This window comes from Scardinius erythrophthalmus (genome assembly GCF_964197995.2).
Source record: "Scardinius erythrophthalmus genome assembly, chromosome: 23".
NCBI lineage: Eukaryota > Metazoa > Chordata > Actinopteri > Cypriniformes > Leuciscidae > Scardinius > Scardinius erythrophthalmus.
The window spans coordinates 2,156,305-2,183,323 of NC_138243.1; the positions used below are offsets into that span (position 1 = coordinate 2,156,305).

The 27,019-nt window shown below is 39.1% G+C and overlaps 1 protein-coding gene across 2 annotated transcripts in view; it reads right to left on the bottom strand.

Moving 5' to 3' along the window:
• Positions 1 to 27,019, bottom strand: part of apbb1 (amyloid beta (A4) precursor protein-binding, family B, member 1 (Fe65)) — a 116,492-nt gene that overhangs the window by 18,243 nt on the left and 71,230 nt on the right. For both annotated transcript variants that reach the window (XM_081353752.1, XM_081353751.1), the window contains exons 9-12: positions 9,956 to 10,070; positions 7,651 to 7,723; positions 7,334 to 7,414; positions 5,186 to 5,301 (exon numbers count right to left, since the gene is read on the bottom strand). In XM_081353752.1, the coding sequence (XP_081209878.1) occupies positions 5,186 to 5,301; positions 7,334 to 7,414; positions 7,651 to 7,723; positions 9,956 to 10,070 (385 nt within the window). The remainder of the gene's footprint in view (positions 1 to 5,185; positions 5,302 to 7,333; positions 7,415 to 7,650; positions 7,724 to 9,955; positions 10,071 to 27,019) is intronic.

Sequence of the window (27,019 nt, forward strand, 5' to 3'; positions counted from 1 at the left end):
CCCTCATTTATCCCTATTAAAGAATCTTTCATTTATCTGGGCATTACCATATTTAAAAACATTCATAAGATTGCCAGTGACAATTTTAATAATATTTTAGCTAAGGTCAAGAATGACATTCAGAGATGGAAGAATCTTAACGTTTCCCTCCAAGAAAGAATCTCCACTGTTAAGATGAATTTGTTACCTTGATTTAATTTTTTTTTCTCTATGTTACCGCTTTCTCCCCCTCCAGGTTACTTTAAGGAGATCAACTCCATAATTACTAAATTTGTCTGGAATGATAAATGCCCTAGAATTAAACTTGCCACATTACAACATCCTAATAGCGCAGGAGGACAGGCTGTACCAGATTTTGAACTATATTATTGGTCGTTTCAGCTTAAGGCTCTTCATACTTGGGTTGATCCTCAATCTACAGTTTCTTGGAGAGTGATTGAGGCTGACAAGGTCAAACCAAATAGACTACAAGATATTTTATTTACGGGTACAGGAAAAAAGGGGGATAATTATAAATTTGGTCCAGTTGTGGCCAACTCTATTAAAATCTGGAAAACGGTTGAACGTCGGATAGGAGGACCCTTCAAATTTGGTAATAGTACACCTCTATGGCACAATTTTAATTTTATGTGCGGAAATCGCCCATTTGTCCAACCCTCTTGGTCTTCTTTAGGTGTAAACACATGCGGTAATATTTATGATAACCAGGGCCTATGTTCATTTCAGATGTTAAGAGCCAAATTTTGTCTACCAGCATCTGCATATTTTGTCTTTCTTCAACTACGTTCTGCTCTCAAAGCGTATGGCGTTCCTTGGTCTTCTCCGGTTTCCTCTCATCCTATGCGGGACTGGATTGCACCATCTACTGGTCGGCCATCTGCTTCCTTAATATATAATAAGATTCTTGATTACACTATAAAACCTCTTTCTGTTAAAACTATTTAGAACAAGGAATTATTTGATCTTAATCTATCTGTCGACTGGGAGAGGGTGTGGTCTAATCTCAGTTTAACATCTAAAAATCTGGCTCATCGTCTTATTCACTTCAAAGTTATTCATAGAGCATACATAACTCCTTACAAAAGATTCAAAATGAAGCTACAATCGAATTTCAGCTGCCATATATGTAACACTACATCATCAGGTACCTTTCTGCATATGTTTTGGGAATGTCCTATCACTGTCAGTCTATGGACACATGTAAACTTGGTTTTATCATCCTTACTGCAAATTGATTGGTCAGTTAACCCATGTTTATGTCTTCTTAATGATGACTCTGGTCTTTGTATAAGTTTGATGCAAAAAAAAATGTTGTTTGCTGGTTTTACAGCTGCTAAAAAGACCATAATACAGAACTGGTTTACACCGCATATGTGTGGGAAAACTTATTGGATCCGTAGCCTCCTGCAAATAGTGTCTTGTGAATGTACAACAGCACGAATCAATGGGGCCAAGCCTTCCACCATTGATGCTTGGCAGTGCCTTCTCTTTGGAATACGTGATTGTATGAAGGAGTGACTTTTGTGGGTTCCCCTTTCTCCCTCCTCTTGACTGGACATTGAGATGCTGAGTATGTGTCAGTTGTTGTTGTTTTTGTTGTTGTTGTTTTTTTTTTTTTTTTTTTTGTTGTTGTTGTTTTATATATATATATATATATATATATATATATATATATATATATATATATATATATATATATATATATATATATTAAAAAAATAAAAAAAATAGCCGCGTTCGTCTAACGTTAGTGCTTCATCTTTTTCTTCACAGCGCGCTGTCACTTCTCCCTAAAGTTAAACCCAAACAGCACTGAACACAATCAGTGATGGTTGTAAAATGCAGTGTCTGCTGATTATAAATTGCGGGAGGTGTTTGATTGTAAAAAGAGCTATCAAAATTATAAGCACAATGATCCGCGCAAGAGACGTTGACCCTGTTCCCATGGCGGCGCGCGTTCGGAAACGGACTGCAACTAGACAAGCAAACTATACTTTGGGTTTCATGTGCGTGTCTAAACGATCAAATACAGACAAAAATATGGCTAAATGACCGGTTTGGAGATTCACTTTAACACAGTTTATGTCTTAAATGGGAGTTGGTTGTGGAATAGTTGGGAGAAAATATGTATTATTAGATCTGCATTCGGTCTTAAAGTAGCAGCGTCTAATAAACCAGCGAATGATTACACCTTTAATGTGAATAAAACAACTAAAGGCAAAGAGAAAATTTCTCCCAGCTCTTGAATGAATAACTTTAGCTTTAATGAGCATTAATCTATCTATAATAAACTATGCTGTGTTATTTTACATTTGATTACTTTATTAGATTTCTAGCATATTATTATGGATACTTATATCCTGATCATAACTGGGATAGTTATGTGCATGTATATAATTTGCATATAGTGGTGTCCCATTTCATAGGGAAAGATCTTCAACTCCACTTCCCCTCATTGAGGGGACTTTACTTTTGAGGGCACTCAAAACCAAGTGGAAGTTTTAAGGGGGGAGAAATGGGACAGGGCCTATGTGTGGAGGAATGAAAGATCTGGAGAGATTATATGTGGAGGAATGAAGGATCTGGAGAGATTATATGTGGAGGAATGAAGGATCTGGAGAGATTCTGTGTGGAGGAATGAAGGATCTGGAGAGATTATGTGTGGAGGAATGAAAGATCTGGAGAGATTATATGTGGAGGAATGAAGGATCTGGAGAGATTATGTGTGGAGGAATGAAGGATCTGGAGAGATTATATGTGGAGGAATGAAGGATCTGGAGAGATTCTGTGTGGAGGAATGACGGATCTGGAGAGATTATATGTGGAGGAATGAAGGATCTGGAGAGATTATATGTGGAGGAATGAAGGATCTAGAGAGATTCTGTGAGGAGGAATGAATGATCTGGAGAGATTCTGTGAGGAGGAATGAAGGATCTGGAGAGATTCTGTGAGGAGGAATGAATGATCTGGAGAGATTATGTGTGGAGGAATGAAGGATCTGGAGAGATTCTGTGAGGAGGAATGAATGATCTGGAGAGATTATGTGTGGAGGAATGAAGGATCTGGAGAGATTATATGTGGAGGAATGAAGGATCTGGAGAGATTCTGTGTGGAGGAATGACGGATCTGGAGAGATTATATGTGGAGGAATGAAGGATCTGGAGAGATTATATGTGGAGGAATGAAGGATCCAGAGAGATTCTGTGAGGAGGAATGAATGATCTGGAGAGATTCTGTGAGGAGGAATGAAGGATCTGGAGAGATTCTGTGAGGAGGAATGAATGATCTGGAGAGATTATATGTGGAGAAATGAAGGATCTGGAGAGATTATGTGTGGAGGAATGAAGGATCTGGAGAGATTCTGTGTGGAGGAATGAAGGATCTGGAGAGATTATGTGTGGAGGAATGAAAGATCTGGAGAGATTATATGTGGAGGAATGAAGGATCTGGAGAGATTATATGTGGAGGAATGAAGGATCTGGAGAGATTCTGTGTGGAGGAATGAAGGATCTGGAGAGATTATGTGTGGAGGAATGAAAGATCTGGAGAGATTATATGTGGAGGAATGAAGGATCTGGAGAGATTATGTGTGGAGGAATGAAGGATCTGGAGAGATTATATGTGGAGGAATGAAGGATCTGGAGAGATTCTGTGTGGAGGAATGACGGATCTGGAGAGATTATATGTGGAGGAATGAAGGATCTGGAGAGATTATATGTGGAGGAATGAAGGATCCAGAGAGATTCTGTGAGGAGGAATGAATGATCTGGAGAGATTCTGTGAGGAGGAATGAAGGATCTGGAGAGATTCTGTGAGGAGGAATGAATGATCTGGAGAGATTATGTGTGGAGGAATGAAGGATCTGGAGAGATTCTGTGAGGAGGAATGAATGATCTGGAGAGATTATGTGTGGAGGAATGAAGGATCTGGAGAGATTCTGTGTGGAGGAATGACGGATCTGGAGAGATTATATGTGGAGGAATGAAGGATCTGGAGAGATTATATGTGGAGGAATGAAGGATCCAGAGAGATTCTGTGAGGAGGAATGAATGATCTGGAGAGATTCTGTGAGGAGGAATGAAGGATCTGGAGAGATTCTGTGAGGAGGAATGAATGATCTGGAGAGATTATGTGTGGAGGAATGAAGGATCTGGAGAGATTCTGTGAGGAGGAATGAATGATCTGGAGAGATTATGTGTGGAGGAATGAAGGATCTGGAGAGATTATGTGTGGAGGAATGAAAGATCTGGAGAGATTATGTGTGGAGGAATGGAGGATCTGGAGAGATTCTGTGTGGAGGAATGAAGGATCTGGAGAGATTATGTGTGGAGGAATGAAAGATCTGGAGAGACTATGTGTGGAGGAATGAAGGATCTGGAGAGATTATATGTGGAGGAATGAAGGATCTGGAGAGATTATATGTGGAGGAATGAAGGATCCAGAGAGATTCTGTGAGAAGGAATGAATGATCTGGAGAGATTCTGTGAGGAGGAATGAAGGATCCGGAGAGATTATATGTGGAGGAATGAAGGATCTGGAGAGATTCTGTGAGGAGGAATGAATGATCTGGAGAGATTATGTGTGGAGGAATGAAAGATCTGGAGAGATTATGCGTGGAGGAATGAAGGATCTGGAGAGATTCTGTGTGGAGGAATGAAGGATCTGGAGAGATTATGTGTGGAGGAATGAAGGATCTGGAGAGATTCTGTGTGGAGGAATGAAGGATCTGGAGAGATTATGTGTGGAGGAATGAAGGATCTGGAGAGATTATGTGTGGAGGAATGACGGATCTGGAGAGATTATGTGTGGAGGAATGGTCTCTGATCTCTTGCCATGTGTTCTCCAAACTCACTGGGCATTATAGGAGAAAACTCAGAGCTGTTATCTTAGCAAAAGGAGGTTGCAAAAAGTATTTAATAAAAGGGTGCCAATAATTGTGGCCAATGTGTTTTTGAGAAAAGCATTAATTTCATAAAGCATGTATTTTATAATGTGATTTACCCCCCAGTTTCAATTCTTTTACTTAGAAAGGTTTGATTTTTGCGATTTCTTTGAATGAAAAATCAAAAGGATAAACAATGCAGATTTACTTTTACAATCATCTTTGATCATATTTACCAGAGGTGCCAATAATTCTGACCAAAACTGTATGATACTGAAGATTGTCAACAGACACAAACTTTACCTCAGAAGTTATAATGGTGAGTGTAGCGGACGCCACGTTCACGTTCACCGCTGTCCAATCCTCCTTGTCTTTGTTGTTGAGGGCCGTCTCCAGCGCTACATTAATAACCTCCATGCCTTCAGGAGACACATACCAACACAACTCCACTTAGATTTCAGGAAGCTACATTTGATTTGAACATGACAATAAATAGATGTTATTTTGAGTGCTCAGAGGTGATGACACATATAGCTGTCACAATAACCGCAATATTGAAATACCGTGATACTGACAAGCCAACCGTGATATTCGCGTTTTATTTTTTCATAAGGCTCTGCCATTCTTAAAAACGTATCAAGCCAAGGCACTTGAGAATTTAAGTAAATATATATAAAAAAGCTTTTATTTAATCATGGCTTAGGCCAGTGCTTCTCAAACTTTTTTTCGTCCCTTTTAAACCTTAAAGGGGGGGTACAATGGTGTTTCATGTATTCAGAGTTGTTTACAGTGTTAAAGAGATGGATTCTCATGCTTAACATGGCCAAAGTTTTTAAAAAATATTTTGGACGAATAACGGAGAATTTCTGTGCCGAAAATCTTACTTCCGGGTTGGTACAAGTTTCGGCTGTTTTTTTTTCGACCGTGGATCTAATGACATAGACCAGAGTGGAACTCCTTATATGAGCATTTCTCCCGGAAAAGCTCGCCCGCGCACACGTCGACCAGAGGAGAGCGAGACCGCACACATCAACGCACTTCAACAGGAAATCATCGGCAGCGCTGCATAGGGTCTCCAAAGTGTGTTTTTGGATGTGAGGGAAAGCTTCCCAAAGAACCCAGCGTTAGGAACAGTGGATGCAGATTGTTGTGTAGACTGTTTGTTCCCTGCATTTCGACGATGAATGTTTTATAAACAAAGCCCAGATCGACGGATTCTCTCTATGGCTCTGGCTTCGCCCACACGGCCCGCCTCCAGGCGCTTGGGTTTTTCCGGAAAGACTCGGTACAGCCTATCTTTCTTTTATAAATATAATAAAACTAAAGACTTTTTGGAGATATGAAGGATGCTATACTACTCTATAGGTACTCAAGATTAACAGGAGATTGAGTGAAAATGAGCATTTCACCCCCCCTTTAAAAAAATCTGCCGGCCAGAAAAATACGGAAAGATTTTTTAAATTAAAAAAACGTGCAATGAAAAACACCTGCAATAGTTTCACTTTGTAATGTCATTATTTCATATAACAGTAAGAGAGAATAATAATAATGCTTTGGATGAACAATATTTAAAAGCAAAAATATATAACAGCTTTTGACAGCGCCTCAAGACAAGAGCTCAAATTCTTGTTGGTTGAGAACACCAGAACACACAGCAGTGGAGAGGCGCATTCACAAATCGCATGTGATTCGGTCCGCTGAAGAGGTGCTTTTCTATGGTGAACAACTTCTATATTAGGCTTGTTCCAACGGTGACAAGTCAATGGTCTGAAGAAGAATGATTCAGTGTAATTGCAGTTCGATGCTGCTTTATTAAAAGTTAAAATAAAAGTTCAAATAACTAACACCTTGTTTCATTACATCGATCTCTGAATGTATCAGCGTTTTTGAACGTGTTTGTTAAATGAACTTAGTGACTTACTCAAAGACAGTCCCTTGCAGCCACCTAGTGCTGAGGGACAGTCTGTCTATCCGCAGAGATGAGCAGTGAAAAGCCTCTCCTCAAGGGAGATTCGATCTAACTGTTATACATATAACAATAGTCTAACAAGCTTATTGTCAGGTTTATGTTCTGTTATGTGTACCCTTATTTTGACATTCTCTTCTGTTAACTTCACTTCCTGTTTCAACACAGTTTAGTTTCGTTTACATGGGTTATTGAATATGTCCTCGTTTTTGTGCATGCTGACCACAGCATAACACTTACTGATGTAGCAATAAATAACTAATAAATAAACCAATGAATAAATGGGGATAATACCACATATCACGCTATTGAGCCACTCAAAATTACTGCAAGGGAATTTTCCTTCACCGCAAGAGCTCTAATGACATAGCCACATAAAAACATGTGACAGGAATCAGTTTTGGTGCAGAAAAAAAACAGGTAAAGCATGCATTTTGTATATAATAGCATGAGAGTAAAGCGTTAATAAACAGATGGCATCCTACCAACTGGCTTTGTCACCGGCACACGACCCAAATACCAAACCTGGAAGTGTTGGGCCAACTCATTCTTGGGAGCTGGGAACTCTAGAGGAGAAAAGATCAAAATCAGTCATAACAGTATAATTCCATTATCCATTATTACAATACTCGTTTAAAGAGGTGATGTAAACATTTAAAAAAAAAATTAATAATAATTAAAAAAAAAAAGTGTAGTCAAACCCAACACTTTCAACAGCGTTACATACTGTATAACATTTAAATCCGCACTGGAGATCATCCACAAAACAAAAGCTAAATTCAGCATATCTGTCATATGTTACCCTGGAAAGGGATGTCCCTAAGTCTGGAGGGATCAGTGTTTAATCTGCTGGAAGACTTCCTCTGGGCCATGATCTGGAGAAAAAGATAAACAAATAAAGCAAACTATTAACAAACAGCACATGAATATTACTGCATTACTAGTCACGAGTGTGATGCTTGCGCGTTGCGGTCTCGATCTCCAAATTGATCTCAAAGCGTAAGCCACACAGCTATAAATGCAAATATAAGTAGTGACACTTGTGTATAGAGGGTATTAATGGCTGAAATTGCCATATCGTGTACATGATGTTAAAAAAAAGTTATGTGCAACATGTCATGAAAAAAGATCTTAATGCGCTATGACTGACACACAAAGTCATTTCTCTCAGACAGCACGCGAACCCGAACTGTATTTGAATGGTCAAATACACACGTCAAAATCCCTATCATGTGGAGTTTTCTTTTGTCTTAAATGAGCGTATCAGTTGGGCAAAAACCAGACCTGTGTCAATCTATTTGGTCTGTGTATTCGGTGACATCTGCCTAATAAACCTGCTGCTGTCTGTATTGGGTAATCTTAATCAAACAACAAAGAGAAATCACTCACTGCCCAACTAAATAACTTTTGTGTCTTTAATAAGAATCAATGTATATTTAATTCATAAAGCAAAGACTATTGATTATTCAATTTTGTAGTATTTCTTACATGTAAAATAATGGAAAAAAGCAGTGTGAAATCTGTATACTGAAAATAGCAGATCCAAGTAATTTTATTGATCGCACAACATTTCGACCATCAGGTACAATACCCATATGGAATAAAAACAACTCTTATTAGAAAGCAGGTGATCACCTTATGCTGGGGCCACACCAAAATATATTCTGGCTTTTTGTCCCGTAAATGTTCTGTCAAAAGCATTCCAAACACTATCATAGAAATTTTTTTGTCCGCCATGTTTATTCTGAAGTCTCGAGAGAATTTGCGAGGTTTCCTGTGTTCACAGTTGGGACACTGGTTGAAAATCTGTTTGTGTGTGGTGTGTGTCTGCTACATTGCAGCACGCCACACACTATATAAACAAATCTGTTAAATCTAGGATTTTTGTCCTCATGTTTGTGGTCTTTTTGAAAATATTATAAGATTTTAAATATATTTTACAGTTAAGAAACATCACACGACCAGAGTCACAAATCACGATTGAAAAAAGAGACACTGATTTCATATCAATAAACAGTTCAAATTAAGTCACTAGCATTTTAGACGCATGACTATTTTTGTTCTGTTTTAGCAGTGAAAATAGTTCCAAACAAATATCACAGCTATAAAATGAGATGCTACATGAGTACGCATATCTCCGGTCCTAATATTACTACGATGTTCGCTAATGCGAGTATGCCATGGTCTAGAAGTTTCATCAACATATGCAAGACCACAAGGGCACCGAATAAGATAAATCACATGAGTAGAAGAACAGGTAATAGTACTGCATATCAGAATATTGCGACCAGTGTGCGGATGACTAAAATAATTGCATTTATGTGTAAAGGCAAACTGGGTGCAATTGCCACACCTATAATTACCTGGGGAAGAGTTGAAATGCCTCGTTTAACACGGGAAGAAAATTCAAAGTAACGAAGATTATTTTGAAAACCTGATGTGTCTAATTAAGGTGATCACCTGTTTTCTATAAAGAGTTATTTTTAATTCACATGGGTATTGGGTATTTAAGTTTAACTCAAGTTTTTCTTACATCCTCATGTAAGCTAATAGTCAATCCCTCAGCAATGACCAAGTTTAGGTCTTTCATAACTTTTTTGTAACTACAACATAAGCATAATCAATTTTTAGAGTTCAAAATGTTCTACAGCACAGAAAAAAACACTACCTGCTGTACAAGAATATACTCAAATAGTGATGGAACATACTTCTATGTACAAAAAATATCAATCTTAAAAATCTACCCTCAGATTCAGTGGAGGTTTGACCAAAATGATGCTTGAGTGGCACTTACTGGATCTATTTACTCAAGACTCTCAATACATGCAAGGGCCGCGTATTCACATCTTTTATTTAACTTTTATAACCTTTATCCTCGTACCCAACAAAAGTTAGGTTATCATCTACATCGCATACTATTCTATTAGTCACCTCACTCTCAAGAAGTTTTCTGAGTAACCACTCAAATTATTATTCCCTGAAATACCTGAATCGCTGTTATTTCAATAAATCTAGGATATTTTGCATACTGCAGCACACAACTTCTTCAATGTTTAAACAAGAACAAGAATATGATTATTTTCAGCCAGCAGTTCAGATGTCCTTACCTTAGAGCAGATGTCATGCATGCTTGTGGCGATGTTTTTTGCAGGGGTGTCACACCGAAATACATGACACTTGAGCACATGAGTCAACTTGTCTCGAGCCACATATGCAAAGTCCCTGCAATAAGAGACAAGAAACAAAACTAAACAGCTGCATGTATTCATAATCATTTCAACTCATCCACGCACCCATAAACTTGTGTGTACAGTAATACATGTAGGAATGAGACGCTGCATCAGTAGCTAACACTATGGGAACACGCTCTGGTTTGACGGCTGTCTGAAGCATAGAATCGAATGCATAGAATAGAATGAGCATGGCTGTCTACGCAGAATCTTATTCCCTACACAGGAAACCAAGATTATTTACCAACCCAAAAAACGTTCCCTTTCATAGGTTTACTTCAAAGCTGCGTCAGTGGCTGACACAAGGGAAACGCTGTACCAACACGCCCTACTATGAGGGAGCCAGTTGTTTCAATGAACAAATCAAACAAACAAGTAATTGAAATAGCTCAACACAACAAATGTTTCAAGTGGTTTCCCCAAATTCAACTGAAAATGCAACTTTAAATGACTTCTGCAGTTTCTGGAGGTCCTGCCGCGCGAATAAGGCATTTAGCGCGGCGGACGCGAATTCGCCTCGTCCGCTTAAATTTTTTGTCAGGCAGCATACAGTGGGATAGCTGACACTCCAGAGAAGGTGCTAGATGATAATGGGCCATTAGTTCGCACATGGTTTGATGGTCTTTTGTCAGAACATAAAAAGGCATTGCCTAGACATGGTCCAATAGAAATGAAATGAGGACAGAATCCCATGTGGACATTACTCCATCAGCAGGAAAAGAGGAAAAGGACTTAGAAGGGTGTCTCCGCAGGACATCATCCCTCCCGAAACTCTTTGCAATAAATCAGTGGTGTATGATTCCTCCACCGACTAGCACTTTTTGGTAACAAAAGTTAGGGGAAAACGCATCAAAATAGATTCATAACAAATAAAACAAGTTTTCTAGCAACACAAGGTTTATTTCAACTGACAGTCATACTGGACTGGTACAACATGAATAAATAATAACCGTCTACAGAACAGGACAAGTTTTACTGGTTGCATGTACACTACAGTATAAAAAAACAATAAATAAAGAGCAAGTCTACAGAACAGGACATGTTAGAAACAATAAAAATAAATCTAAATAAACAAGTAAAAGGAAAATGTCATGAGAAACAGGGCCCATCAACAACCGTGTAACCTTTAGAAGGCAATTTGCACTTTCCTCGGCAACTCACAGGTAGAGGATTCGCCCCATGTAAGGGGCTGTTTACACCTGGCCACTTCATACGTTTTCTGTGATGGGATAGCTATCTGATCGTGAAAAGACCAGGTGTAAATGCCCTCCGAAACGCATTCGAGACGGATTTGAATCTGATCACTCAAACCACATCCGGAGGAGGTCTGGGCCGCATTCCAGACAAAACTGGACAAGTGTAAATGCATCTGGTTGTTGAAACCATATTTGTAAACATTGGCCTATTTTATTTTATTGTTTATTTTTATTACTCTGCAGCACTTTGTGACCCTTCCTTGTCTGTGAAAGGTGCTATACTAGTGGTTCTCAACGGGGGCGGTACCGCCCCCCAGGGGGCGTTCAGAGAACAATGGGGGGCGTTGGAAGCAAGATTTTTGAAAGGGGGGCATTCAGGTGTTAATGGGGGGCGTTCACAAGTTTAAATATATAACGCAAATTTTTGTTCATTTACTTTTGTTCATTTTAAGCATTTAGTAATTTAGTTGTAATAAACACTTTAAGTGGGCTATTTAAAAAGTGTTAGGACTATGTTTTTTGTTAAATTATGTTGTAAAACATATGCGCAGAGTGTGATATCATATTGTGTGTGCACGCGCGTCTATGGTGCGCGTAAAAGAATACCTCAGCAGCGCTCAAAAAAAAAAAAAAAACATTCGTCCGCACCCGCTCTACTCCTGACCGCAAGTCCACCGTCAGTGTTGTAGGTAGGCACTAGGCAGGTTTTTTTGTGTTCATTTCTATTGCATTACGATTGAAAGCAGTATCAATAATGTCAAAAATATGATGTGCAGTCAAGTTCGGGTGTGTGTATGCTGTGAGTGTTCTCAGTTCTCACCAATACGCTTGTTGTAATTCGCGGAGTTTTGACGAGTTGTATTTTAACGACTTAATATTATTTCTTATTCAAAAGTTTAGAATCCCTAACATTCTAAAATCTTCCAGTTTAATGCAACATGTAGCCTATCGTTACTTTTGCAACGATTCTATTATTTTTCCAGTCATAGACCAGCGCTCAAGCACTGACTACAATCCAGCGCTGAGAAGAATCAGCAATCACGTGCTCAAAAATACAACAATCTAGTGGTGCCTAGAATCATGCAGCGGAGGAATGGAAAGTTGACAAGCCATTAAAAAGTATTGTCTTAAGAAACACTTACATTTTTTCAAATATTCTCAATAAATCATGTTCCCGTTCACTCTGGTGACGAATTTTAAAATTAATTAAACTAAATTCTATTTATAAGGTAAAACTTTTACATTTTTAGGCATTCCAATCCCTAATGCCAAAATGTTTTCTTTGTTCACCAAGTAATTTACTGGTCAGGCATTATTGTTAACTCGCAAGTCAGTACGGAGAAAATGACAATTTGATGGATAATTTAAATATATTCTGCAATCACATTTTGGTAATGTAGCCTATTCATTCCGCCGTCACATCTGAGCGCGAAATGCTGCTTGGGTAGTTTCAAGATATAAAAATAATTAATAATACAATAATAATTTAATTGTTCATATGTGTTTAATCTTGTTAGAAGATTTTGTTTACTGATTATGAACACAAATTAATCACGACAAACCAAATTAATTGTAATTACCATTGATGACAACAACCAAGGTATTTTAGGCCTACAATTCTAACATAATTTTTCATGAAAAATCATGATTGTATTTATTTATTTTTCGAAAGTAAGGTTAATGAAAGCAGCTTCTTGCAATACTCTCCTAAATGCATAATTAAACCTAAGTGCAAACATTACCACTTTAATGACCGTCCTTTATTTTTCAGTGCATTTGTTTTACAATATATGGCTATTACTGTCATGGATTAATATTATAACTATTATTATGTAGTAGTGTAATGTAGACATGCAAAACTAAAAGGTTTGAATTTTTCTTTAATTTGCACAGTGAATATGGATTGGCGCTTTTAATTTTGAACTCTCAAAGTGCACCAGATTGATGAATTAAACATTAAAATGCACAAAATTTTGTTACGGGGGGGGCATGCCCCCGAACCCCCCTAGAAGGCCTGAGGTCCACCCACCACAGATTTACCAAAAATCATGTGAGAAAAACTTGTATTGCTATGCCAATGCAGTTTATAGCTTGTTTTTTTGGATTAATTATTGTGGAGTGTAGTTCCATTGTATTAATACAATTCAATTTAATTCAAAAATAATGTGCAATTTTGCACATTTCATCTGTTAACTCTCATTCGTTCCTGGTCGCTCATTAGTTTGAGGGTGGGGGGCGTTCAGGGACCTGGATATTGGATAAGGGGGCGCTGGCCCAAAAAAGGTTGAGAACCACTGTGCTATACAAATAAAGTTTACTTACTAATCTTTACTCCTCCCAAACATGCAAAAAAATATGTGTGAGAGCGTGTGATAGGCTATAATGGCATGTTATAGCCAGATATGGCGACGCTTCTGCAACACGCATCGCCGCAGGTGCGCAGCTGAACATCTATTATTTAAGCCAACGTGCACTAATCGCAAATCAAAGTGAAAGTAAGTCGCAGACGCTTAACACACAACTATCTTGATTAAAAGTTAAAAAACTAAATGATCTTACCAGAGCTGTTGCCGCTCTCTCTTATTGCGGTCTTTGATTTTGAAATTTTAGCTGTTGATCAATAAAATGCAGCTCATAACTGTTGCTTTCGGTGACGTGAACTCCATTAAATCTGCATATAGCGCGGGAATTGAAGATCGGATTTATATCTGTTTTGAAAAAACACATTTATGTGACCAGGTGTAAATGGAATCGTTTTGATAAATCAGACAGCTATCCGATCTGAGAAAATGCATGAAGTGATGTTTATACTTGTGCGCTGGTGTGTACGTCGAGCCGGCAAGTGTGTATGTGGGGGGACTGTGTGGTAGAGCGAGGAAGAAGTGAGAGAGTGACGGCGATTAGCTTTGGAGCGAGTAGTGACTCTAGAGTTATACTGAGAGCAACGAAGTGTCCTCCCCTGTTCTTTCTGACCACTGTGGGAAATCTGTAGCATGAAAAGTTAACCCTGTCCAAGCGACGTGTACAAGATGCATCATAAACAAAATATCGCATAATTATCGCAAGACTTTCGATATAATATCGGGCAACGTGATATCGCGATAACGATATTATTGATAACGATATCGAGTCGATATATCGTGCACCCCTATTACATATTTTGTTCAGAGTGTCTCCACCTCTATGTCCTCTCAGTAAATCCCTCACACTTGAAATGTACAGTACCAGTCAAAAGTTTGGAAACATTACTATTTTTAATGTTTTTGAAAGAAGTCTCTTATGCTCATCAAGCCTGCAGTTAAAAAAAAAAAAAATAATAATATATATATATATATATATATATATATATATATATATATATTTTTTTTTTATTCTTTTTTTTTTTATTTTACAGGTCCATAAAATACAATCAATGATAATACCTGTCATACTTCTCACTAAGCCATCTGCAAATGTACATTAATAACCCACAAAAAAATAAATAAAAAAATAATAATAAAAAAAATAAAAAAATAAAAATAAAATAAAAAAAGAAAAACATCACAAACTCAGTAAGTAGTACTAAAGTTACCAAGGACCCAATAGGCCTTCATTCTACATTAAATATGCATAATCATTTTTAGACATAGTAAAATCAGAACGAGAACTAAAACAAACATGATGGGATAAACCTCAATGACTCACAAAGCCCTCTTCCGAGGGGGAATAGAGGGAAAAGAGAAAAACAAAAAAAAAACAAAAAAACAACAACATCGAAATCCATTTTAAACAAATGATGGTCGTAATGGAGTGATATACGTTATCCATCTTTCCCATCTTTTCAAAAAAGTCCCCTGTTGCAATCTCAAAGCAAAAGTAATCCTTTCCATCTTAAAAATATCATAGATAATGTCAATCCATTCCTCCACGGTAGGTTTTCCTGGTTTTAACCACCTTCTAGTAATAGCTTTTCTACTAGCAGCACTTAGGATCTGAAATAAGTATTTGACATGAGAAGAAACATTTTCTGTTGTTAAGGCACCTAAATATAAAGACTCAAATTTAAAGGAGAACTCGGCAACTCTAGCGAACTCTAGTCACTTCTTCGCTGATTTTCCCTTTTGTTGTCGCATGTTTTCCCCACGAGCTCCCCCTACAGCTGTATATATATATATATATATATATATATATATATATATATATATATATATATATATATATATATATATATATATATATATATATATATATTTCACAACACAGTCGTAAAAAACTCACTTGCGGCGGCCGATTATGTGGAAAAACAATGAAAATAATAGATTTTTTAAAAATTTTTTTTTTTTGCTAAATCTCAAAGAACAGACATTCAAAAATAATCTCCTAACGTTTCGTAGTCCAGATAATTGAGTAAAGGTATTTAAATGACTATTAAAGTTTACAAAGTTTTACTAAATTCGCTCGAAATGCTTTTCTCAAATCCTCTCGTCACCTCTGAGCATTTCCCGGGAATCCCCTCAAACTGTCTCTGCTCTCCAAATATGGTGTTTCACGTTGTATAGGACCAATCAAAAAGCTTAGAAATGTACACAAACGCTGATCATTTGTCAATGGGAAGCCCCGTTTCGACTGACCGGCACGCGATTGGTCCAGCCATCCTCCTGTCAGACTCGCAGCGCTCTGTGTAAACAAGCTAGCAGATCTCCTCAGAAAGATTAAATATTATTAATTTGAGAAATGTCGCTGTCAAAAGAGAGCAAAGTCGCCAAAAGCGTTGAACTCACTGGAGGCTTCTAACCTAAGCTCTGTTGCTGGTCAGCAAGAGTGGCTAAGGCTATCAGTGATTGTTTTGGATCTGGAGACGTGTCATCCTCTGATGACAGCGACAGCGAAAGTGACAGCCCTGTGGTATTTATCGTGTATGGATGTGAGTGAGTGCAATTATTCTGTGAGTGTATTTATCTGCAAGGAGAATCCATTACAATGTGTTTGATTTATTTTAACCCAATATTTAACTGTTGGTATCTCCGTTATGAATATGTTACACTGTTATTGTCAACTAGCCTACACAAAGATATGATTGCATAGGCTAACATTATTTGTTCTGTTTCCTTGTCTCTCTGCCTCTCTCACTTTCTCTCTCTCTGCCTCTCTCACTTTCTCTCACACACACACACACACACACACACACACACGCACACACACACACACACACACCCTCTCTCAAGGAAAACTGTAGCACCTCTGTTCAATCTTTCTGATTTTAGTAAATGTTTGTAAAAGTGCCTTTGAAATTATTTATTCAAATAAAAACTTTAAAATAATTTGAGCTTCAGCATGGCATAATAGCATATATTAATGTCTTTGGTCAAATTAAGCTGTACAATAAATAGTTCATCCCTTTAAATGCAATGGATTTTGAAAGATATCAACAAAAAACGGGCAAAAAACTTTAAAAGCGATTTTCTCAGGTTTTCAGTTGGAAAAAGAGGGCAGACGACCATATTTCAAATGTATATATCTTTACAACCATTCAAGGTATGACTTTGACTAGGATATCATTTGAAAGCTTATGGTCTCCTCTTTTCATTAATACCAAAATCTCAATTTTGAAATTTGGGTCACTGTGACTCATTTTGCTGGATCAGGTCACATATGTTTAATTACGTGTAAAGTCCTTCTGATACTGTCTTGAGTTTGTCTTCCACGAACAAAACCCGTCTGGTCAAGACTAATAATTAATGGTAGCAGTCCCTCTATTCGTTTGGCTAGTATATGGGTAAATATTTTATAATACTGTCTAACACTTGATGGCTGCTCTGTTAAGTCTTCGTCGTTGGTTAGGAACCTGGGTGTGCTCTTTGATACCAATCTTTCATTTGAAAGTCACGTGTCTAGTATCTGTAAAACTGCATTTTTCCATCTTAAAAATATATCTAAATTACGTCATATGCTCTCATTGACAAATGCGGAACAATTAGTTCATGCGTTCATGACCTCAAGGCTAGATTATTGTAATGCTCTACTGGGTGGTTGCCCTGCACGCTTAATAAACAAACTACAGCTGGTCCAAAACGCAGCAGCTCGAGTTCTTACCAGAACCAGGAAGTATGACCATATTAGCCCAGTTCTGTCAAAACTGCACTGGCTCCCTATTAAACATCGCATAAATTTTAAAATATTGCTGATTACTTACAAAGCACTGAATGGTTTAGCTCCGCAGTACTTGAGCGAGCTCTTAACGCATTATAGTCTATTACGATCTCAAAATTCCGGCCAGTTGATTATACCTAGAATATCAAAATCCACTGCTGGCGGTAGATCCTTTTCCTATTTAGCACCAAAACTCTGGAACAGTCTTCCTACCATTGTCCGGGAAGCAGACACACTCTGTCAGTTCAAAGCCAGATTAAAGACACATCTCTTTGACCTAGCTTTCACATAATACATTATAGACTTCTATAATCCAATGTTAGGCTGCATAGATTAGGTCAGCCGGAACCGGGAACACTTCCCAAAAATCCTGATGTACTCGTTACATCATGAGAAGAATGGCATCTACGCTAATTTTAGTGTCTGTGTTTATCCCAAGGTTTTTCCTGCAGCCTGCCGGATCCAGGCCGTATCCAGATCTGACGAAGGACCTTCACCTGGACCGATGACAACGCAGTGCTGAAGTGCCAACTAGTCTCTCCCTATGGAGGATCCCACTACCACTCTACAGATAAGGCGTTGTCGGGAAAATTCGTCTTGCGGTCCTACCCCAAAGCAACAAATAAAATAAAATTCCTTATCAAAATTTATAAGGAAAGACAAGTATTTTGTTTAGGCTTGGCTTGTAGGGAATTCCAAACCTGCGTATATTCTAACGCACATAACTATAGAACCCATTCTAAATGCGCATGTGACCGCCATCAGCGTTTCTCACAGGTTCGCGTTTAAAGTCTGTGTAGAGAGAATGGTGTCGTCTTAGCGGCCCCTAATTTAATAACAAATGATCATTGAGACGGAACCAAATCAATTAAAACTAACTTTAGATGGAAATAACTTAACTCTGCTGTAAAGCCGAAACAATCTCTGTTACCTTAAATTATACGCTTATCTCTGTAAAGCTGCTTTGAGACAATCTACATTGTTAAAAGCGCTATATAAATGAAGATGACTTGACTTGACTTGACATAATCCTGGTTCAACACGCTTACTGGTCTAAAATTACCGCATTCAGACTTGTCCTTCCCCTCCTTCGGAATTAAAGATATTACCGCCTCCAGGAGGGAGGGAGGTATACTGTTCTCTTTAAGTACCCAGTTAAAGGTGGACAGCAGCACAGGGGTCAAAGAACCCTCCATGACTCTGTACCATTCGGAAGGGAACCCGTCCGGACCTGGAGCCTTATTTGGCTTAAGATGCGATATGGCGGAGCGAATTTCTTTCTCTGTTATTTCTGCTACGAGATTCCTACTTTGTTCACTATTCAATTTAGGCAGAAGAATTTTCTGAAAGAAATCTTCCATTTTCTCTCCATCTATTTGAGGTTGGGAATATAGTTTTTTATAATAATTTTCAAAACAATCTTGTATTTCATTTAATTTGTAATGCATAGAATTAGTAATAGGATTTTTTATTTTATGAATTGAATTCTCTGCTTGTTGTTTTTTCAGCCTATAAGCTAATAATTTGCTGGCTTTCCCACTCCCTTCATAATATTTGTAAAAATTAACTTTTTTTGTATATCCTTTGTATAAATCTCATTTATTTCGTTCTTTTTCTTCCTTAATAGCTCTCCATTTTTTTTATCATTTGTGTCTTTGTGGTTTTGTTCCAATTGTTTTAATTCTACTTCCAACTGAATTAGCTCTTTTTGTCTTATTCTCTTTAGATGAGCACTGTATCCAATTATCTTGCCTCGAAGCACAGCTTTACAAGCATCCCATAATATTGGAGGGGGAACTTCCCCATTGTCATTCTGTTCTAAGTATTCAGCAATATCCTTCTTAATTTGTTCCTTCATCTGACTCAGTACAAATGTGTTCAACCTCCATAAGGAGTCTTTTCCTGTATTGTTCAAGATTTAGTTTTAAATACATGGGGCTATGGTCTGAAAGGTCCATGCTCCCTACATCGCAACCAACTACCCTGTTTAGATCTTGAGCAAAAGTAAGAAAATAATCAATCCTCGAATACGCCAAGTGTGGATATGAAAAAAAAGTGTAGTCTCTCTTTGAAGGGTTTAATTCTCTCCAGATATCAATTAACCCGATTTCTTTCATAGCCAGATTGATCTTTTTACTTATCAAATTGGGCTGGACTGTGTGTGTATTTGAGGTGTCCAGTTTAGGATTTGACCAAATGTTGAGATCCCCCCGCAGATTAGGACCCCATGGGTCTCTGCTGTTATTAAATCGAATATCTGTTTGAAAAACTTCCAGTCAGAGTTAGGAGGAGCGTAGATGTTAAATAGAGTAACCAATGAGCCCCCTAAATTTCCCCTTACGAGAATAAATCTTCCCTCTATGTCCTTTTTTTCAAAAATGGGTTCGAAACTAGTCTTGTTAGATATCAATACTGTGCCCTCCTGTGCCCCCCCTTATATGATGATGAGTACTGATGTTTAAAGCCCAATCGTTTTAATTTAGCGTGTTCTGTATCCGAAAGATGTGTTTCTTGTAAAAACGCCACCTCAACTCTCTCTCTTTTTAGTTTAGTTAATATCTTACTTCTCTTGATGGGGTTGACAAGGCCATTCACATTATAAGTTGCTATTTTAACTGATTGCATTCAGTGTATACTAAGGGGGAAAATGAGAAATGAAATAAACAAACAAACAAAAATCCTCCCATAGTGACCCTGAGTAACAAAAAGAATCACAGGTTATATCCCACAAACTACAAAGAACCGCAGCAAGAACTGCTGCAACACTCACAATAAGAACAATAAAAACAGAAATAAAAAGACTTCCAACTGTGGGGTCTTAATATTGACCCTGATGAAGCCCTGATGGAAAAAGGGCTCTGAGGTAAAGCCTCCCCCCTAACAGGTGAGAGAGGGCCTTCATGCATGATATCGTCTCTGTCTTGGCAACATATAAAAGAAAAAAACCCTGACATTTACATTATACCCTTGGTTATGCAGCCCGATCAAAGTTTCTTTAATAAACAGGACGTGTTAAAGGTCTTAATTCCTCTCTCTTCCGGGAGTCCCGAGCGAAAAAAGAAAAAGAAAATAACGACTCAACGGACTCACCCGTTATATTCCCAGTAAACTCGTACACAGCAGTTTTCAATTCACTAACAGTCATCCTGAATCCTGGTGTCTAAAAGCCTGTAATTTTTCCTTATAGTCCAAAGCCCTGCCAGCTCTGTGCCGGTTCCCTGGTCTCTTGACGGTATGCCACGTGAACCGCTGAATCCGCTCCAAAAGCGAGTCCGGGTGTTTAATTACCGAAACCGGGAACCCCCTCTTCGCCATATCTTCCGTAGCCTCCTCCGCCGAACCGTACATCACAACTCCCTCCTGGTAGAAAACTCTGAACCTGGCGGGGAACGGCGTCTGAAATCGGATTTTCTTCTCCTTCAATATCGCTTTTGCTTCGGCATACTCCCTTCGCTTTTTCAAGACATCCGGGGCATAATCGTGATCGAGGATGACTCTTTTCCCGAGATATTGAAATCCTCGCTTTTGCCAGGCCATTCTCAGCAGCTCTTCTTTCATCCTGTAGCTTGACATCTTGACAACGATGGACCTCGGCGGGGCTTCCCCAGGCGGCCTCGACATCAAGGCACGGTGAGCTCTTTCCACTCGAAGTTCAAATGTAGCCGGAAGCTCCAAGCCCTCCCGCAGCAAGCGCTCCACATACATCACCATCGATTGGGAATTCTCCTCCGCTCCCTCTTTAACGCCGTGAATTCTGATATTTTCTCATCTGGAGCGGCCTTCTAAATCCGTCAGCTTAGCGTCTAGGTGTATCTGAAGGTGTAGCAGCTCCTGCACGGTATCCTCCGCCACTTGTAACCGTGTTTCAGTCGCGTCAATCCTCTTCTCCGCCTCTTCGATCCTAGTATTGGATTTATTAATTTCTTCTCGTATCGCATTCAGCTGCTGACTGCTGTCTTTTCTGAACTCTCTCAACTCTTTAAGTATGAGGCCTAAGTCCCCGGTCTCACTTTGACCCGCTCCGAGTTGCGATTGCGTATCGTCATCATCGTCCTCCATTACGCTGCTAGGCGATGAAGTTTGGCTAGCTCCTTCAACGTCGAGTAACTCCTTCTGCTTTAACTTTTTATTTTTCCCTCTGGGCATTCTCGAGACCCACCGTCTTAAATCACGCTGTAAACAAAGTTTGTTTCTAAATATTCGAGTTGTAGTGGGTAACTATGTCCGAAATTGTCGGGAGCACGTTCTCTAAGCTGCCATCTCCTGGTTCGTCAAACCGGAAGTCCTTTTTTAATATATTTTAAAATGTAATTTATTTTTGTGATGCAAAGCTGAATTTTCATCAGCAAGTACTCCAGTCTTTGGTGTCTTATGATCCTTCAGAAATCATTCTAATATGATGATTTGATACTCAGTTATTATCAATTATGGAAACAGTTGTGCTGTTTAATATATTTTTTTGGAATACTTTTTTCAGGATTCATTGATGAGTAAAATGTTAACAGCATTTATTCATAAAAACAGCATTTATTCAAAATAAAAACATTTCTAACAATATAAATCGTTACCATCACCTTTTATCAATTTAACGCATCCTTGTTGAATTAAAGTACTAATTTCTTTAAAAAAAAAATAGTTATTGTTCCAAAACTTTTGAACGGTAGTGTATATTGTTACAAAAGATTTCTATTCTAAATAAATACAGTTCTTTTTAACTTTTTATTCATCAAATAATCTTGAAAAAAGTATCTCAGGTTATAAAAAAAATATTAAATATTAAGTAGGGCTGACTTCGAATCGAATCGTCGAATCCTCGACTATTAGGAGAGGTCTGATTCGACTATGAACCTCATAGTCGAATACATGGGCGTCAGTTTGGTTTGAAATGTGCTGGGGACAGAGACGCATTCGCATTTTCAGAAGGGCTGGGTACAATTTTATTTATTTTTTCGCTTTCGCGCAGGTCATGTTTTGAAAGACGATGTCCTGTAGCTTACTAATGTAAATAAATAAAAATGTATTCAAAAATCTGCTTCACATTTTCAGCAGGGCTGCGGAGCGGCTGTGAGTTGACTCCACGCGGTTCTCATGTGCGTTAAAAAGCTTTACTTGGTTTAATGTACCTAAACAACGATTACCAAATTTCCCTCTCATATTGCTCCTCATAACCACTGAAAATGGTAAATAAATCGAACCCGGAGTCCAATTATTATGGATGTTATCTGATATTAAGCGTTTCTGCTTCACATTTGTAGCAGGGCTGCGAAGCGGCTGTAAGTTGACTCCACGCGGTTCTCATGTGCGTTAAAAAGCTTTACGTGGTTTAATGTACCTAAACAACGATCACCAAATTTCTCTCTCATATTGCTCCTCATGTTTATGAAATGTTATGATATATGTGTGATATATATGTGTTTTTAGCTCTTTTGTTTGAAATGGAAAAAATCTAGCTGCTATCTAAAAAAAAAAAAAAAAAGGTTCGACTATCAGTCGACTACGGCAAAATCTAACGAATCAGATTCGACTATGAAAATCCTTAGTCGAAAACAGCCCTAATATTAAGCAGCACAACTGTTTCCAACATTGATCATAAATCATCATATTAGAATGATTTCTGAAGGATCATAAGTAGGGGTGTAACGGTTCACAAAATTCACGGTTCGGTTCGATACGATACACTTGTGTCACGGTTCGGTTCGGAACGGTTCGGTACGTTTTTGATACAGCAAAAAGAAAGAAATGCCAGAGAAATTTTCTTTATTTCATTTTTTTTTTAAATTAAAACTAACATCTTAAAGTATTTATTTATTTTTTTTACTTTGTGCAATTCTGGAGCTGTGATTGACTAGGAGCATATAAAACAAACAGCTCCTTGGAAAAAATGAAATGTAATATTGTAGTAGGCTAGTTATAAACAGGTTTATTTTAGTTCAGATGAATGTTGCTGATCTGTGGACAAGTTCATTCAAGGCACAATGTTTCTTCCTGGTTTCCACGTCAGCGCTGTTTGATCCGTTAATAACGGAGAAATGTAAATGTTTATTCTGTGGAGAATTAAAATGCTTTCTTTACCGGATCTCTTATTAGCGCTGTGTAGTAAGTAACAGTGTCGCTTGATCATGATCGGCTCGCGCTCATAGACAATATGCTCGCGCTGCACTGGTCCAAACTGATAAACGGTCCTTCAACCACGCAATAATGAGCCGTTTCGTTCCGTTTGCATTACGTTTGCCATTTGATGTTTGCCATTTGATGTTGGACAATGTTGTGGTCGCGCCGGCGTCTCTTACTTTATGAGCGCGCTTGCCATGCGCCTACATTTGAAATAAGCAAATTTTGGTCGGCAGGAAAAATGGTACAACGAACCGTTCGGTTTGAAAATGCGTACCGAAAACCGAACCGAAAGCCAAAATGCGTACCGAAAACCGAACCGAAAGCCTCGTACCGAACGGTTCGATACGAATACGCGTATCGTTACACCCCTAATCATAAGACACCAAAGACTGGAGTACTTGCTGATGAAAGTTCAGCTTTGCATCACAAAAATAAATTACATTTTAAAGTATATTAAAAAAGAGAACCATTATTTTAAATTGTAATAATATTTCATAATATTACTGGTTTTTTTGTTTTGTTTTGTTTTGTTTTGTTTTTTTTAACTGCAGGCTTGATGAGCATAAGAGACTTCTTTCAAAAACATTAAAAATAGTAATGTTTCCAAACTTTTGGAACTGGTACTGTATATAAACTACAATGTCAACTGCCCTAGTCAGACTTGATGACTGCAGCTACGACAGCTCGTGTTCTCAATAAAGAATCCTGCTTAAGAAAGAACCAAGTCTCTGGTCTTCGCTTCTCAGTTTGCTTCATCAGTCTCTCACTATTCAATGCTCTCACTGAAGACACACCGGAACCTTCCTTTTGCCAGCAAGCACACCCATTTTCCTTTGAACACATGCCCATCAACCATGGTGACTGCCAAGGGTATCTGCGCTTTGAACTTGAAATGGAACAACAGGTGTCTGACCCATTACTTCCTGGTCCTTCCAGACCCGTCCCTTGATGTCTACATTGGAGCAGACATCTTGATTCGCCTCAAGGCTCACGTGGACATTATTAATGAAGTGGTGTGGGCACCATTGACTATACAGCTTTATATCTGGTCCGCAGGTCAACACTGAGAACCTCCTGTCAGGCCAGACCATTCCAGAGGTCTGCACCGGACAGGAAACTGTGGAACCAGCTTACACAAAAGGGGGCACTGTTCGGCTAAACATGCGATGTGGTCAAACCCTAAACCACACGCTGGGCTTCTTCCAACCTTCACCTGAATGCGTGGAACTTGGACTCACACTGGAAGCCACACCCCTTACTGAAGTGTCATCCCGTGTAGTCTATATCCTCTTCAACAACTGCATGGCAACGGACAATCACAATTCCCAAGGCCTACCAGCTGGGATGTCAAGTGAGTCACGACTTTCATGACTTTGAACTCACCTTACCAATCATTGGGCCCATCCCATCTTCAATGATACCAGAAGGGAGCACATACAAGTGTTCACATCATAGCACCCTTCAAAATCATCTCCATCACTTATGTCATGCCAGTGGCCAAAGACCAGATATGCAGAACGGAGCTGACAGAAGACCTTGTGGTATACACAGTCTCCAACCAGCCTGCCTGCGAGACTGATGAAACCACTGCACCTCTGACTGCCAGCACGAAAGACAACACACCGACAGAGGAGCCGTATCCAAGATTTGAGTCTCAAGTTCAGCAAATTCTAAAAGACGCAGACGCCATTAAGGACGATGCAGACAGACTAAAACTCAGACAAGTCCTTTATAAGTTCAAAGTGTCATTTGCTCTTTAGATTGTGGTCTAACCAACCTCCACACAGTGCGCATCCCAACGCAACCTAATGCTCCTCCCACTGTCGTCAAGCAGTACAAGTTCCCCATCACATCACACGAACCGGTGCAAGAGATCATCGAATCCATGCTTGAGAAAGGTGTCATCCATCCATGCAACAGCACCTATTCTGAACCCATCTGGTCCGTCCTCAAACCTAAAGGCAAGTGGTAACCAACCATTGACTACAGGAAACTGAATCAACAGGTGCCACTGTCACAATGGCCCATGACCCAGCTGGAGCAAGAAATACCCAGAATCAGAAGAGCCACAATCTTCTCTACACTTGATGTGGCCACCGTATTCTGGACCATATCAGTGCATCCAGAAGATCAGCACAAGCTAGCTTTCATGTTTGGCAATCGACAATTCACGTTCACCAGGTGTCCGTTCGGCTATGCCAACTCACCAGCTAAGTTAAACATCTTCCTGAACAAAGCATGCCCAGATGCCAGAATGAGATTTAACCTCATCTACATAGATGATGTTCTCATGAAGAGCACAACAGTGGCTGACCACCTGAGATAGACTATGTTTTGAAACAATTATCCACCGCCGGCGCCAAGATCGCCCTCCACAAAGGACAGTGGTATTGAACCAAGGTCAATTACGTGGGCCTACTCATCGGATCACGGGGCATTGAACCACAGTCCAGCCATATTTAAGCCATTCAAAACATCAAGCACCAGAGCTGTGAAGTTTTCTAGGGGTGTGCAATTACTCACGGCAGATCATCGAAAACTACTCAGACTTTGCAAGACCTCTAACTGCTCTTCTGAAAAAGGACTGCCCATTTGTCTGGACAGAAGTTAAAAAAAATGCCATGAATGAACTGAAACAACATCTACGCACAGCACCATGTCTGGTTTACCCCGACCCAAAAAAAACGTTCTACTTGGAAGCTGGATTCTCCAACCATTGTCTCAGTGCTGGCCTATACCAAAGGCATGACCAAGACAAAAGAGTAGTCTCATATGCCAGCAAGACACTTCTTCCACCAGAGAGTAAATTCTCAGACTGTGAAAAAGCTCTGCTCTGCACTGTGTGCAACTACATTGAAGCACAAAAGGTTAGCATAGAGACTTGCCACCAGCCTGTAATGTTCCTCAACAGCCAATGCATCAGAGATGGCGTGGTCACTAATTCACGCATAGCCACGTGGTTAATGGCCCTCCAGGGGAGCAATGTTAAGGCACGATATGCTCAGAATCGCAAGTCTGTGCTGGGCAGCGGCTTGGTTGCCTGGCAAAACTGCTCTGATAACACACCAGCTGCGACAGTGGATGTAGAGGATCCCCAACAGCAACAACTGACCTGTCACAGGTATTTTGAAGAGAATGCGTGCCAAGGTATGCCCACAGCCTATGTCGATGGATGTTCCTACAACCACGAGGGCATCCTTAAAGCAGTTGCAGGTGTGCTATGGGTAAATGACCTCCCTTGCCCACCACAACACTTCAAGTTGGGTCCCCAGTCATCACAATATGCTGAGGTAGCAGCCATTCTCATAACTCTGCAAATCACATCGGCCCATAACATCAGAGAACTCATTATCTGCACAGACTCCAACTATGCCAGACTCAGTTTCACATGCCACCTTCCGGGCTGGAAAAAAAATGGCTTTAACCCTCTGAGTTCGGCAAACGCGCCGGCACGCTTTGCCGTATTTTCTTCACATTTTAGCACTATAAACTTAAATTACTC